The 16713-nt window shown below is 41.1% G+C and overlaps 1 protein-coding gene across 1 annotated transcript in view; it reads right to left on the bottom strand.

Annotated features, from left to right (window-relative positions):
* The window catches only part of WDFY4 (WDFY family member 4), a 120293-nt gene that overhangs the window by 12654 nt on the left and 90926 nt on the right, over positions 1-16713 (bottom strand). The window contains exons 49-57 of the mRNA XM_059851534.1: positions 16229-16348; positions 15635-15752; positions 14845-14954; positions 9567-9720; positions 7860-7951; positions 3110-3322; positions 2431-2578; positions 1832-1989; positions 97-255 (exon numbers count right to left, since the gene is read on the bottom strand). Coding sequence (XP_059707517.1) covers positions 97-255; positions 1832-1989; positions 2431-2578; positions 3110-3322; positions 7860-7951; positions 9567-9720; positions 14845-14954; positions 15635-15752; positions 16229-16348 — 1272 coding nt within the window. The remainder of the gene's footprint in view (positions 1-96; positions 256-1831; positions 1990-2430; positions 2579-3109; positions 3323-7859; positions 7952-9566; positions 9721-14844; positions 14955-15634; positions 15753-16228; positions 16349-16713) is intronic.

Genomic DNA, 16713 nt, shown 5'->3' with positions numbered 1-16713 from the left:
CAACAAAGGTGCTTCTTCTGACAATCATCTGAGAGAGAAAAACCTTATCTTCTGGGTTTCATCAAGTTTCCATAGCAGAAAAGCCACAGTACTCACCTGTCTCAGGTTTAGACATTTCACTTTGTCCTTGACCAGGGAGAATTCCCAGACACACACAACTGAGCTTGTTCCAGATGTGATGATGGTAGTTGCTGAAGGACACACTGCACAGAGGCACTTTCCCCAGTCTGCCATGCACTCAAATGTAGTCACATTCTGTACAAGAAAGCATCTTTAAGTCAATTTCTCATTGGGTGATACTATGTATTTATTATTACCAAATGACAGATTCAATTTTCAAAACTGACTGTCCATATTTTAAATATAAGAAAGAAAAGCTCATCATAACTAGTCTGTATGTGGACACAGCTGTGAACCTGTGGACCTGCACAGGCTGTGGCTGCATGCAGCTGTGCCATCTTCCAGGGACCAAACAGGAATGCTGAACAAAGTTCAGTATCTCATGTCTTAGGAGATCTGGGTCCCAATTCCTTTTGTGTCACACTTCCTACACAACTTTGGGAAAATTCATTCTGCCAACCATACTGTAACAGAAGGCAAACATTCCATGCAGATTAAAAAGAAGTCTCAGGCTGTGATGGCCCCTGCCAACAGAGTTACTGCCAGATCCTCAACCCCCCCCTTATTTGGATTGAAAAGCCAAAAGACAAAGCACTAAATTCCACTCTGTGCTCTGTTAGCAGCACCCAAATCAGTCTAAAGCAGTGTCAGGTCTATTACACACTGCTACAATCATCCTCCTGCACCTTCTGCATTACCTCTCCCCCACACAACTGGGACAACAGTCTGGTGCCAATGATTGTGGTGGAGCTGGATGGCACAGCTACAAATCCCCTGCCACAGACAGAACAAACCTTTACCTACTCACAGCTAGGACTCAAGTTTTTTATAAGCCCATGTCCAGCGGCACTGCTGACCCAGAGAAAATTGAAGTTGGACTCCCAACTATTACTCACAATGACTGTGTAATCACACTCACTATGCTCAGCATCACCCTGAGTTTTGAAGTCACAAACTGAATAATTGATGCCTGCAGCAACAGTATGAACTGCTAAGCACTGATTTTATTAGACAGGGAGCAGTAATTAAAATATATCTCATGGCTTTTTCATTTCCATTGACTTTGGGTATGTCTGTAAAAACATAATGAATGCCACTTGCATAAATATCCAAGTCAGTATCTTGCTGAATTGCATGTTATGCTATTCTGGTAACTAAGCTAACTCAGAATTCTTTGCATAGCATTGTCCCAAATACATCCAAAAATCAGTGTATTTATGGCAGAGGAAGAAACTAGATCTTTCAAGTGCCCTAACAAGCAGTGTGATGATATAGACCATTTGTTTTTAACAGCAAAGAATTAAGAGTATTAACTTCATTATTTTGAATGAATGCACTGGGCTGTGCTAGAGCCCAAGGGGAATTGACAGATGGTTCTGCCTTAATTCCAGCAGAAATTTCTGCACAATGAAATTTCTATCAGTGACCAGGAGACCTTGTGTTGTCCTTATGACCTATGGACAACACAACCACTAGATGGAAAACTTGAGATAATTTAGAGGCAAATGCCATATTTTTGAGCAGTTTAAAATCATTTTACACTATCTTGGATATCCAGCTTGAGATTCTTCAAGAAGGTTGACTGTGAGAAAGTTCTGTACAACATCCTCTGAAATCAGCTCCCCAACAGCCTCTGAAATGGGTGCCCAAACCAGTCAAAGACCACAACATCTAACTCATTTCTTGAATTCTTAGAGTTTTTCTTATTTACCTTCTCAGATCCATGGGTGCCAAAGCAGCAGGTGAAGTCCTCAAATCCCCAGCAGAATGTTTTACTCCAAAGAGGAGGAATCAAAATTTTATTTTTTTCAACAGCCAGAATGCCTTTCTCTGTATGGACAATGTGCCCAATAGCTCCCTTGGGATAGTCTGGAAGACAGAGAAAATATTTAATTCTGTTGGGTTTAGAGCACTTATGTTTTCTCCTTGCACAGCTTGTGTGGTGAGGCTGGCAAGTCTCACATCTGGGCTCAGTGCTTTGCCCAGGCCCACAGACAAAAATCCACTCCGAAAGTGAGATTCCACACACAACAGTGGAAATACTCTTCCCCAGTGGACAGCATAAATGCATGTGGAGAGGGTGACTTAGAAGAAAAAATGTTCCAAACCCTACAATAGAAGTTTCAAGAAATTTTCAGTGCCCACTCCTAATACAAGGATACAAAAAACACAGTTGGCAGAAGGGATCTTGATTGAACCAGCTCGTGCAAAGCTCTGAGACTACTTTTGTGATCTTGAAAATCCAGATTCATCCTATCCAAAAGTTGTGTACTTGTTAGCTCAGAAAATGGAACACAGCCCCTGCTGCACCTTTTATGGTAACTGGTGAGAGCTTCAGGTTTTGCAGACTGCTCACAAAAGGAGGAAGAATTCCACTTGAGTGAAGGAACAGCCCAGTCTCTCTTCCTGCTGAACCTTTCCCTTGAGCATTCCGAGATGGATGTGGTTTCGTGAAGAGCTAGAACAAAGGAATGTCATTGAAAAATAAATCTCTATTTGCAAGACCATGCAGGAGAAACACCTGTTTAAATCCTTAATCACAGACTCCAGGACCACCATACATAAACCTCTTAATTAAAATAAAACCTTACACATACTACATTTTCATCAGACTACATCCCTCCATCCCTCAGAGAGACAGAAAGTTAATCCAAACAATTCTAGACAAGAAAGAAAACACAGGTGAGACTTTGAGCTGAGTTTTAGTTGACTAGACCCATTCCCAGACTAGTGATTACTTGTGTGGCTGTACTGAAGGAGCAGAACCCAGAGCTGATGTTGCAGCTGTATGGGATACAACAGGAACAGCATGGTTGGAAATGGGGGGTGTGTACTGATGTAGCTTACAGTCTGGAAAAGCCTACAGATCATCTTTCAGCAGATTTACATCAGATGGTGTTTCTGATTTAAGTTACTATTACTGGTTTGCAGTAAAAATACTGTAAGATAAAGACAGACTTTGTTCTCTACTCTCATGAGAAAGTGGTACCTGCTTTGGTATCTGTCCAAAGTTGCTGATAAATCCCAGGATAGTGCCCTTAATCAGAGGATCTTTAATGTTGTTGAGGTCCATCTTGTCTCCATAGAAGTAAGGGTGATAGGTGTTAACTGCCTCCACTGCAGCTGAGCCATGCTGCTTGTGGCCAAAAATGAGGTCTATCCAGCGATGAAGGTGGGCACTGACATAGTCACTTTCCAGTGCCTGGAACCAAAACAAAATTACTGAGTTCACCAGACTGTATCCACTACAAATGCATTACTGCTCTCCAGTCCTTGCTGGAGAGAAATTTTCTGCAAGTCAATCATCACACTTTCAGTTTCTCCAGTACCACCATTCTCAGCACATCCTCATAAAACACTAAGAGACTAAACTGGACCCCCAAAGGAAACAGAAGGACAGGGTGCCACATGTTTGACTTAACAGACACCAGGAGCAATATCCTCAGAGACAGCAAAGGTAGGTTCCACAAAGCAAAATGAAAGCATTCCACAGATCTTGGCACCCACTGTGATTGGCACATGGATTAATAGGACCGGAATGAGCAATTAATAGTGGAGAAGACTGGAAGAGATTCTACAAGGTAATACATACACCTAAATGTGAGCTCCATAGAAAGCTCAATGCAACCACAGAGGAAAACATGAACTTGGAAGAACCAGACAGCAAGTTCATAAGCAGGGGACATGAGTTCAAGCTGAACCTGTGCCCACCACCAGATTAGCCAGTCTTACCCATGAGGCTTCACTAAATACTACTGCTCCTGCCATCACGTGCCTCACCAAACTTTTGTGTTTTCCCAAACAGCATTGCCCAATGATTCAAGCAGCAGTGTCAAGCTTTATTAAAAGCACTTTCCTATCTCAGAATCATTTGACTGAGTAATCCCTGATGTTCAGTGAAAGGTCTTCCAAGCAGACCAGCCCACCCAAAGCACAGCAGAAATAAACAAACTAATGGGATCCAGAACAATGGCTCATTTCACAGAGCAGGCAGTTGCCCAGTGCAGCTGGTGTAAATGACCGTGCCCAAAGCTATAATGATCACAGGGCAGCTCACAGAGCAAGCACAGTGTACAATCTGTCCCTGAACAGACTCAGAACTCATTAATAAAAGCAGTTAGTCCATGAATTACAAACTGTAAATTTTGACTGGCACTCCTGCCAAAGCAAAACAGAGCAACTAACAGAGCTGTAACTGTGCAGCCTCTCAGAATTTCACTGAGCACTACGGCAAGCCCAGTCAGGGAGAGAGAACTTGTGGTTCAGGGAGGAAGTAACTAAATTTATTCAGTGGACCTAAATTAATGTTAGCAGATTCCTAACTTATTAAGCATGAAACAGGAAGCTTTTCAGAGTGTTATGTCAAGAACAATTATTTGCTCTTATATTGCTGAAAGCAATAGTCAAACCTCAGAACAGTGTCAACCTCCATGTTTTATGCACCAAACTCATTGTGAAGCCTCCTAAAAATGGCCACAATGCCAGTAATTAGTACCTCCAGCCTTGTGGATATCATCAGAGAAGACAGAAACCCTCATGCTTCAGAATTCAAGATCTCTGACTCTTCACTTCAGGGTTAGACAAAGTCTTCCAGACAGGTTAATTAAGATTTCTTGCACTCCCCTGTGTAGTACCTAGTATCAGCTGTGGTTGAAGAGACAATACTGCACTGACTGTACAGGAAATCTGATCAGGTCTGGCAAATTATTAAGAACATAAGTCTATAAACATGATTTTTCATTTGCTAAGTTGTTCCTGTTTGAGATTCAAATTAATTTATCAGCTGTGCCAATGTTATTAAATAGTACAGCCTAGTGGAAGCAGTTCTGTAAACAAATGGTAGAGAGCACCCAGTATCCACATTAAATGCACTCTGGGGATTTTACTTCCAGCTAAATCCAGATTGTTCCTACAGGCTGAATGCTACCAGCATCTGGAGCACACAGCTGGAGTGCAGCTTTTCTTTCATTTCATCCAAAATAAATCTAGTTCACACAATCTGAGATCATTCTACAGTGACACCAAACCCATGCTATGCTGTGACAACTGTAGTTGGATTTCCAAACTGCACCATTACTCTAAAGCACAAGGTAAAAGCAATTTCTCCATTGTATCCAAGTGACTTTGGAGTGTTCACCATTACACAAGCAGTAAGGAGCTCAGTAGTTTACACTCCAAATAACACAATAGAGGAGACAGGATATCTCCCTATGTTTTTCTTTAAAAAGCATCAGTGTGAAATTGCAGCATCTTTCAGTCATACATGGCTTTTTTTCTGCAGCACAGCTGGTAGGGAAGGACAGTGTTGCCTTTCCCTTATTTGGGGAACTGGAGAAGAGAGATCGAGCACCTTGGAAAGACCACAAAACAGAGCAGCAAAAGGAACCAGACAGCCCCAAAACCTCCATGCCTTCCATGGAGCCACTGAGGAATATGAGGGAGCTGTTGCATATTTGACTTCAAAGGCCAAAACCGAATTGCAATAGTAAGGAGATAGGGCATTCATTCACTGGACTCAATTCTTCATTTTAGCAAGGACTGCACTTCCAGCAGCACGTCTGCAGTGCACACAAAACTTAGTTGAAGATCTCCTTCCTCCTAGCAACTGTGGTTATGGGCACTGACAAAAGCTCAGATCTCTCTTCCCTTCCATCACCTTTCAGTGTGAACAGAGCTCTGAGCCTCTAAGTCACTCTCTACATAGCTTCAAAGATGTCTGAGTAATACCTATTGCTGTGTATGTTCAGGAAATGAACCATTCTGAACATGGCTTTTAATCTCCATTTCAGTTCTTTGGCAAAAAAACTCTGGTAGATAACTGCACTTTCAAAATGATTAAAGCCAAAATTTTAGTAGGTTATCCATAACAAGAGTTATCGATTTCAAAATAGGTAAAGCAGTAAGATAAAAATTAAACTTCCTTTAAATATTTTTTAGCACTATTCTTCTGACACAGATTTAAAGTGAAGTGTTCAGGTCATAAATTCAAAACAGAAACTAAACAGAGCCTCTTAACCTCTCAAATGAAAAGATGAAATAATTCACTGTATAATCAACAGTCACACTATATAAGCAACAGTCATAAAACAAAAAAGGAAAAAACCCAACAAAAAACAGAGGCAGGATTACTGCACACAAAAACGTAGACAAGTGCAGGCTCAGATCATATCCATGTCCACTCACTGGAGTAACCTGAGCATGTGAGAATGAAACCAGAGTTGAGCTGGCTCTCTCACATACTCAGTCATTCACAAGCCAAAGTGTTTGTGGCACCAGGAACCTTCCAGTACCTAAGGGGAGGCCTACAAGAAAGCCAGACAGGAACTTTTTACAAGGGAATGTAGTGACATGAAAAAGGGGAATGGCTTTAAACAGAGAGGGTAGATTTACATTAGATATTAGGAAGGGATTGCCCACTGTGAGGGTGCTTAGAATTTAGAACAGGCTGCCCAGAGAAAGTTGAGGATGCCCCATCCCTGAAAATATTGAAGGTCAGGTTGGATGGGGCTTTGAGCAACCTCGTCTAGTGAAAGGAGTCCTTGCCAATGGCAGAGGAGTTGGAACTAGGAGATCTTTAAGGTTCCCTCCAACCCAAACTATTTTATGATTCTCTGAAATTAGTGGTAACTTAGTGGGAGCGTTGTGGTTGCTGTTAATGGTTCAGAGAACAATAAAGAAAAGGATTTACAAAATAAGAGTATGACCCTGGTTTTGTTGAAAAGAAGAAGTAGTAGTTAGGGTAGTAAGGAGGTCAGAGGATTTAAGCCAGCATTTGGAGAGGTCAACTGAAGAGAGGCTTATTTGGAGATACCAAAATAGAAAAGATGGTTGTATCCACAGGTTTGGATATAATAACCTACAAAGTGATTATTGAGAGAGAAAGTTGAAATCCCAAGGGCAGGACCTGCAGAACAGAGGTGAGAAGAACCCATTAACAAAAACTGAAGCACCATGACAAACCAGAACAATGTAATGCCTTGAAAATCATGGTCTGTTTGTTTAGCCCCACCAATGGTAACATAAATTCATCACAGCTGTACACAGCAACAGCCTGTGTGCACTCACACATGCAGCTCACCCTAAGAAATCTGATGGGGTAATGCAGGAGCACTGGAGAGACTTGCACCAAGATATTATGCTGCAAAGTCTGAGTTCAATGCAACAATCTTCATACAGAGTTGCACTTGCATTCACTTTTATGTAGCAGATGACATCACATGGAAGACTTTCTAACTATTAATAGATAGCACTAATTGCAGTAAGTCTCAGGACCTTAGAGCCATTTGCTTTCAAATTGCCAAGGCTGACTCCATTAAGGAAAGAGAATTTCATTAGGTTTCCCCCATCCCAACCCCCAAAAATAAAAAAGAACCTTTAGTTCTGGTGTGACTCAGAGATGGAAATAAATAATTTAAATAAACGCACAGATTGTTAGCAACAACACGGAACTGTGTGCATATAAATTCCTGTGCATTACATTATGTTCTCTTACACTTGTGGGCTAAGATATGTTCATGCCACAAACCTACACATAATCCACATCTGGTCTGGAAAATTTGCCTTGATTGAAGGTGAATTGTTAGGCAGAGAAACAGCCATGCAAAGTTCAGAACCAACCCAAACATCAGAAAGGCAGGATACATTGTATCCAACATTTTCATTTTTGACTCTGGCCTTCAAAGCTTCATTTTCAGTGGGATCCAGACAGCATTTTATCACAAATCTTTATATTCACTGACCTGTCTGTGCAGAAAAATGAATTTATGGGGGTCCCCATCTGCCCAAGGAGGAAGCTGCACATCTCCCAGCACTGTTCCATCCTGCATGCAGCCTGCAGGAATTACAAAGGGAGAATCCAAAACAAAAATCAGACATGTTGAAAATAGGAACAACTTTACTAAAACACTAAAGTCAAAGGAAATTGAGGTAATTTTCCCACATGCAATTTCAGGTTCATCAAATTTAGTGCCATAGATGACTGAAGAACCAGTGTTCTGGGATCTCTGATGCAGTGATAAAGCAGTGAGAAGATATTCTAGCAATTGTCACTAACGCAGGAAAAATATGCATGTCCTCAGCACGAGCCATTTTAGTACAGAATGCAAAGGCAGACAAGACAAATGTGTTTGCACAACTTTCTTTTTATACATAATCCTGCAGGCCTTACTGCCAAATATTCTGACCAAAGCAGCCACTGAGAGGGATTTTGTTCTCAAGTCCTTTGCAACCTGATCCCTTTCAGAAGGTGAGCATATGTTCTTAATTCAGAGCACAGTGTTGTGCAACTGGATGAATTCAAATCTAAATTGAGGTTCAGCTCTGGGACCACAGGTTTCCATACAATTTAGCAGTGAACAGATTCAGGTTCTTGGCTTGGCCTGTTTTAAAATCTGGCTGCATATTTGCTCTCTACTGGCAAGATTCTGGTGCCCTTTGGGTCCCTGCACTCAATTCAGTCTCTGTATCTTGATTTCAGCCAGGCTTTGTTTCTTGGCCTCCTCTGAGGAAGAAGCTACCCTAATTGTTTCTTATCTTACAACAAACTTCTAACAGATTTTTTTCCCTTATTCTTTTATATATATATAAAACTATAAAGATTACTACCTTTTAGCATACCTCATTTCACTGATACATTAAATCCAATTTTAGCTAGACTTGAATGGGTTAAGTTGCCTTTGCTGTCACAAATTCAGGATGATTCTTCAGGTATTTTTCCTCTGCCTTAATTGTTACCCAATTAGAGAATTTTTTTTCTATTAAAGAAAGCAGCTTTGCATTGCAAATGGTGTGAACGTCCTGTAAAATGAAGTGAGTCAGAACTGCCATGCCTATTTCTGACTACTGTTTTTTCTGGATTCTCTCTGAACCTTCATCAGGGATGCAGAAAGGAGTAGTGACAGTGTATATTCAAAGGGGGTTGTGATGCTGCTTGAGGACAGGGAAAATGTATGAAGTTCATGTGAGTTGTGCAGAACCTTTGAAGATGAGAATGAGAACATTTGGAAACTAATCACCTTGTGATCTCGTGCAGAGTAAAAAAACAAAAACAAAACCACCTTTCACCAACACCATTTAGCAATTGACATATCTCCAAAAGAAGAATACATTTTCAGTAGTTACACAAATATGATAATATGGCCAAACATTCAAAAGCAGTCAACTAGACTGGTTATATAAAACTCAACTTTTGTGTGACAAAACATGCAATTCTTTTGCCCAGAAATTAATAGGAACTACTTGCTTCTTTTCCTGGGCTGGAAACTTGGTCCTTCTGACATAATTCAGTTTCCAAAGCTTGCATTCTTGTAGTGTTATTTGAATAAAAATTGATCTCATGGTTAGAAAGACTCATCTACATAGTCCAGAGACCAACTCTCAACATATCATCTGGATCTCTCCTTCTGGTAGGATGCTGGAGGAACACTAATGTCCCTTCTAGAACTTACCAAGTTCAAAGTGATTTGCATTGGTTAGAAACTCTGGCAAGTAAAAGAACTCAGGGGTGAGCTCCCTGACGTCACTCATGTTGTCCCTTGATGCTGATTCCCACGTGCTCTTGACGCTGTGAAACATCCGGTCTGCAACATCAAAACTCCCACCCTGTGAAATGGAGACAGACCAAAGGACTTCAGTGTGAGTATTCTGCGACATTAAAGCATCTTAGCCAGTTTTGCAATGCCCCTTTTCACATGACTGATAAGGGGATGTCTCAAGATCTGTCCTAGCTCCATACACTGTCATCTTGCCAGGAGCTCTCTTAGTCCTGATTTGTAGATATATATGTGTATTGAGAGGCCATAAAGCCTGGAGTCTCAGCACAGCCTGCAACAGCAGGGGCAAGCAGGAGCCAAGATGGACAGCTTGAGAATATCCCCATGCCCATTTTTAATGCTTCTGAAAGCAATTAATTTATTTCATCCCAGAGTAGTTTGCAAGCAATGGACCACTTCACTTGTGACCCAAACAGTTGTGAACAATCTCATGTGTAATTCTCCTGCGAAAAAAATCCTTGGAGAAGGGGAGGTGACCACTGAAGTAACATTAATTAGATCCAGGAAAACAGGAAAGGCCCAGTGTGCAGAGACTGGTCATTCAGTATGGGAAGGAAGGACAGCATAAAGAGGGGAGAAAAAAAGAATTTCTGGGGCCTGAGCTGAACTGGTAAGCAATCAAAGAGATCACATCTTGAGAATATTCAAATAAGTTTGGATTAATGAAAGTCAAACACTAGACAAAAGTGGCCTTAGTATCCCAGAATGTCGTTCTAAAATAAGGCCTCTGGGAAAATGAAAATAAAAGTCACTTACTGAATGAAGGACTTATGCCTTCTAATGAAACCATTTTTCCAACAGAATTTTCTAATGGGATTTCAGATACTGTATGCATTTGTGAAAATCCAGGTTTACCTTTACATATGGAACCCTACATGAAGTATGGAAGAATTTAATGTAACATAAAATTCCTATAATAATGGAAATAACCAAATAAAAATCAGTTTTTGGAGATCACCTGAATGAATTTGTCAGAAACACCAAGATATTTTAGAGGAAAGCTGACTTTTTAACTGTACCAAACTTTCAGAACTGAATTATTTCTCAGGTGCTGTTCAGGTGCTGACAGCAGAGCTCCCAGGCTAATATAGATATTTCTCATTGGGGTTAATTAATTTGGATCATATGTCATGGGACATAACTCTACAGCCCACTGCCAGGCTCAAGAGAGATTGTCAGAGATAGAATGAGAACTTTTAAATAGATCTGCAGCACAGTGAACATGTGTGAATGATTGCTCACCCTCAGCCATTCAATCCTCAAAGCTGCTTCCCTAGGCAAAAAGAATAAACCATTGGGATTGTATAATGAAGATGCTAAAACACAGATGAGGTGGAAGAGCCAATCTGTTTAAGATAGGAGATGCAGTCAGGTTCTGTCTATGGCTGCCGTCTTGGGAAAACAAAACCTTCAGTTAGTTCATTCTCTGCCTGCAGACCATTGCATGTGCCAGATGAGGAGGATGCTGTTCTTCTGCACAGTAGCAATCAGCTGAAGCTTTGCAATCTCTTATACAGGCAAACAACATTTAAGTGTCCTTGCTGTGAGGATGGGATCCCACTCCCACAGATCAGATGAACCCCAGCAGCAGTTCCCACATGGGTTTCTGGTGCCAAGAGCCACTGTCCTTCTGACTCTCCCTGAGTACTTGCACACTTAGCTTGCAGCTCCTTTAGATCTGCTCTGCTCAGTCTGGCAACCGCAAGTCAAGAAGTAATTTTTGCCAAATCTTTTTTTAGGGAGAAAATACTTTCATGGATAAGTTATCAGAAGACAATAGTCAATAAACCCCAAGTGCTGAAGCCCCATTCCTTGCTTGTCTTTTGAGATAGACTTACACCAAATCTTAACATATATTCTTTCCATCTTAACAAAGATGGAAAGATCTCACTCCTCTTTCCCCTAAGGTGAATTCTGATCAGGCTTCTGGTCCAGCCTCATCTCTAAATGACAGCACAGTTCTGCTTTAGCTCCTCGTCCTTCTTCCTTATACCAGTGACAATTGTGAAGCCTTCCCACACCCATTCAAGGGACAGAGTGAAAAAGTGGCTAATCACATGAGCAAGCCTATCTGGAGTTAATCTGATGCACAAGGTCATCTTGCTCTTGATCATTATTAGGCAGAGACCCTTGGAGTCAAATTCAAATTGAAATTAAAACAGAGTAGAAGGAGGACTATAAATAAATCAACAGCTAACAAGTATCTCATTGAAGCATATTAAAGGGCTTTGTATATTTAATCTGCACACAGTGTGCTGTGTCTGGTGGTGATTGATGCTTTTTCATCTTTTTTTGCAGCTTTTATGAGAGCTGGTGGTAATCTCCTGAGAAACAATATGATTTGTAATAAAAAGATTACCTGTATTAAATAAAAATAATATATACATAGGAAATGCTGTTAGCGCGACAAATCTGGTTAAAGATATTACCACCACGAAAAAATGTGATTTTTTCCCTGGCTGTCTAATTCATTTTAGGGAAAAGTAATATCTTTAAAACTTAAGCCTGTATTATTTATAAAGGAAGCAATAACTGATTTTCCCATTTCCTATATTAATAAATTTATTTGCATATATTTATATCAGAATTAATGAGTTTTCTCTCTCTATGAATGCAAAAACTGCACTGAAAGGGAAAAAGAGAATCAAGAATTGCTTTATGCTTTTAGATTGCAAGACAACGAACTCTTATGACTTTTCTACAGCTAGACACAGTAAGTCTGTTTTCTTTCCTTTCAGTAGAGGCCTTACTGTCATCAAAAATACTGGAAAAATATGCTTTTTAAAGCTACAGTCCAGCAGGATACATGCAAAGCAAGTCGGCAAAATGGTCTCTAGGGAGAATTCAGAACTTCACAAATTTGTAACACTAAGATTCCATCACCTTGGTGGTGCTCAACACCCAAAGAACCTCAATGTTTCTAAGAGTTGCTTATGAAGGTGCAAAGACTTACAAGATGCCCAGAGATGCTAAGAAGTTGTTCCCTGCTGGTAGTGACTGCTTGAGGGTCAGTAACACCATGGAAGAGTAAAGACCCTGCTCTCTATAAGTACTTTTGAGAGGGAAATGTCAGGAAAAGTCAACCTGACAGCTGAAATACAAGAGTGGGATAAGAATAAAAGGGAATAAAAGAGCTGAGTTGATCAAAAGCAAATCTCAATATTGAGGGTAGGTCCTAGAATGCCTTTCCAATAAAGGCACTAAACATGGAAACCTTACTGATCTTTTGTGGTGCTGAGACCAATTCTTGAAGAGAATCCCAGGAGGTACCAACCAATACCTGTTTGATAAGCCAGTTTTTCCTCCATTCCAGTACAATATGCACAGCTCATACAAACTTTAATCCAGAGTCAGATTTCAATACACTTTAAAAAAAGTGAAGTAAGGTTTCTCCTGTGCAGTCCCACTACTGAAGGCAATGCTTCCACACTTCAATGCTTCTGTGGGTCAGGTGCAAATCAACTGTTTGACTTGAGAGACAAAATGTTATGCCAACATCAATTTTTCACAGAGAGTGCACCCAAGCTGTTGCATGTCCTTGTCATGCATTCAGACTGTCCATTTGAAGATATAAATGTAGCTTTTTCACATTTTGAGATTCTGAAAAGCTTTCACAGCTCCCAAAGGCAGCAATGCCCTTCCAAGGGCTTAAGTATGGGAGTTCTCTTTTTGCAACCAGACGTTGATTTGATCATACAGTTCTCAGATCTGCTGTTTGCCTGAAAGCATCTCACAGTTAGCAATTCCTAAGCTACCATGGGACCAGTCACCTGGGGGACATGACAACACTGAGCTCAGCTGAACATGCACCAACATAAAAGCAAAAGAATAAGAACAGAAGGAGTTCAACAGTTTCTTTTAGTGGGTCCACACCCAGAACATTTTTTGCATGTTTGAGATCTCAGTAGCCTTTGAAGATAATTATGCTCACAAAACTGCTGGTTACCTGCTGCTCACACAAACACAGCCACAAAGCACTCACTCAGACTGTGAACTCATTATGCATGAAAAGTGTGCCAGGGAGATCCAACAGCCTTTGTTGTTTACAACAAGAAATAACTGCTCCACAGTCATTCATGACTGCAGCTAACATATGGCTCACAGAGTGTGATGGCAACCATTGCCTCAGGTGGTTCCCTAACCCATCAGCTACTGCTGGTAACAGCCAATATCATAGGGCTTATTACTTAATTAACACAGCACTTTATTTGTATTACTTCACTGGAAAAAAACCCAAACCACAACAGCAAAGCACGTGGAAAGCTGCAGGAGACATGGCCATCCCGCACTATGCATACAGCACTCTCCAAGTGTGAAATACTCTGGCCAAGATATCTTCCTGTATTTTTCCACAAGGCTAGGTAGATTTCAGCAAGATACTCTTTAAAAAATACACCTTGGAGGATTGGTCCTCCTGGTAGCCCCCGTTATAGCACAACACATTACAGAAAAGAGGGTAACAAGTCTCTGCTACAGCCCAAGTGTATTTGCTTGAGCATTACCAACTGCCTGCTGAAAAGGGCAATTGGGAAATTTGGTGTCCCAATATGCTGGGCAGATGGGAAAGGTACACAACAATCAATTTCCATAAATTCAATTCCATGGTGAAAGCCAGCTTGACACTGTATAAACAGTAACAAGTTCAGAACAAGATTACACAAAATATTCTGTCTGGAGCATTGGATGTAATCTCATCCCACTTCAGAAAGTTGATCCCATGATCCCTATCATTTCACACCTACCAGAACCTACATGTCCTCACCTGGCCCAGGATTGCTCTTTACACCACCACAGCAAGCTCCTAGTAATTGCCAGTAGCTGCATGGCTGTACTTGGGCATAGAAGCTGTCATCTTATAGAATATCATACCAAGTCTCATGTGGTATGATACCAGAAGCTTACGGTCAGACAGACAGTAAAACATTATCTGTTCACATGCCTCAGCTCTCACAAAGCTAAATAATCCTTCTCCCTCACATCAACCATGGTGCCCTTAAGCTGTTTTCACTGAATTTAACTTTCCTGGCATACATGTTGCCCCAAATAAGCCCTGAGTCCACATATAGAGTACATCAAATGTCAGAAGAACTAATCCCCCTTCATTACACAGCCACAGTAACTCACTACATGCCTCATAACAAGGAGTAGGAGGGAAGTTATCTCGCCCCCTTACCTGCAGAGAACAGAAGGTCTGGGTAAACGGCTCCATTCGGACCAGGTAAGATGCCACTATAATTGCTGATGAGTAGTGAGTACAGTAATGGCACTGAGCTGACAGGTCTCCTGGAAATTGCACACAAATCAGATTTCAATAAAAAACCCTCACCATTTCAAGCCCATAGCATCCAGTTGCCACAATACAACTAAACAGGGAACAGGGATTTTAAGCAGATGTGTTCAAAGACCTGTGAGCTCCAACACCCCTTGCACTTAATACATGCATTGAATGTGCACAGTTAGTACTGAACTATGTTCATTTTTTGCCTTCCACATTTCATTTGCTGAAGAATAAGGCCTTTAACTTTCAAGACCATCCCTTTCTCTAGTAGTGCCAAAAAAGTTCTTGATCTTCAGAGGTCAACAGCCTCAACATTCTGTTTTCTTTCTTAAGGTAGCTGTTAACCTGCATGCAGAAGTCTTCTACATGTAGCTTAGCTAACAAATAAGATTAATGTCTGCAGCTTTGCTTACAGCACAGTTTTTCCAGGGAACATTGCTTTCTGCTGTAGCTTTTTTTCCTGTCCAAGGGAAGAGAACCGAATGCAGCAGTCCAAGGCACATAGGGTGGTACTTGCATTTCTTTCAAAGAGACATTTCTCTCTGAATTGTCAGTCAGCTCGTATACAGCAGTGAGAGAGCCTCTCCTTGGAATGGTGTTTCCCTTAGCCACAAATCTGAAAAGTTTTTGAGTGTTCTGATGGGACTCAAGCCTCTGTTGTCTAATAGCCTCCTAAAACACTCACCCTCACTTTTTTCCACTTCATTGAAGCGCTGGATGAACTTTTGTTTCCTCTCCACAGTCTGTGCTCCCATGGGCTTTGACAGGTCTCGAAATGTGTGAGGATCAGTGAGGTTTAGAGTCTGAAAAGAAACCAAGCAGAGATGCAGATTTTAAGATCTTAGACACCATAACTATCCCAGTGTCACTGGGAGTAGCAAAGCTGTATTGGAAGTTTCACTCATACAAGAAGGTTACAGGTTTACCCTCCTCTGGAACTTCACAAATAAAGGACATGGGCAGGTTGAAAATTGCTCTCAAGGCTTTTCTGTCCAAAACTCCTCCTCTGTGCTCACAGAAACCTGTCCATGCCTATCTGCTGAACTGATGCAGCATGTCCTTAACTAGGTCTGTATTAAAGAGATGTTCATCCACAGAACATGATCCTCAGTCTGATTACTTGAAAATATAGTTAATCTTATGGAATCAGTACAGTTCAAATGAACTACTTCAAATTTTAAACCCTTGGTCTAGACCTCTCTGCTTCAATGGCATCATTCACCAATCCTTTGTGCAGTTTCTACCATAGAAAATATGGAATTCTGCAGCCAGCACTGACCTCAGAGTGGTAGTCAGCAAGGACCCATGGAAACACAGGATACTGCATGTAATCATTGTAGCTGCGGCCAGCCAGAGTGTTCAGGTACATGAGGTAATCAAAGTTGCTGATCTCCCTCTTCTGTAGAGAAAGGAAACAATTAAAATCTCCAGACTCTGCCCCTTAAAAACCAGGCAAAGGCACCCTCAGAGGCCTGCGACTCCCAGGTCCACTAGGACAAGAACTATGTAAATAGTGAAATCAATCATCCCTTGCCATTCAGATCAACACAATACCTCTCATACATCAATCCATTCCACAGAACCTGTCTTCATTCCGTCTCTTCTTCAGACAGGCCATTTGCATTTGTCTATAATCACACAGTGCTTTTATGCTGTATTTGCATAATGGAGCACTTTTTCTTGGTTTAAAAGTGAGCCAAAAGCATGCAGACTGGATATTGGAAAACCCTGGCCAACTGCCTATACAGAGAAGGCTGCACAAAG

Source organism: Haemorhous mexicanus, chromosome 7 (genome assembly GCF_027477595.1).
Source record: "Haemorhous mexicanus isolate bHaeMex1 chromosome 7, bHaeMex1.pri, whole genome shotgun sequence".
NCBI lineage: Eukaryota > Metazoa > Chordata > Aves > Passeriformes > Fringillidae > Haemorhous > Haemorhous mexicanus.
The sequence above is the reverse complement of the archived record's forward strand: the minus strand, read 5'-3'. Positions and strand labels throughout refer to the sequence as shown.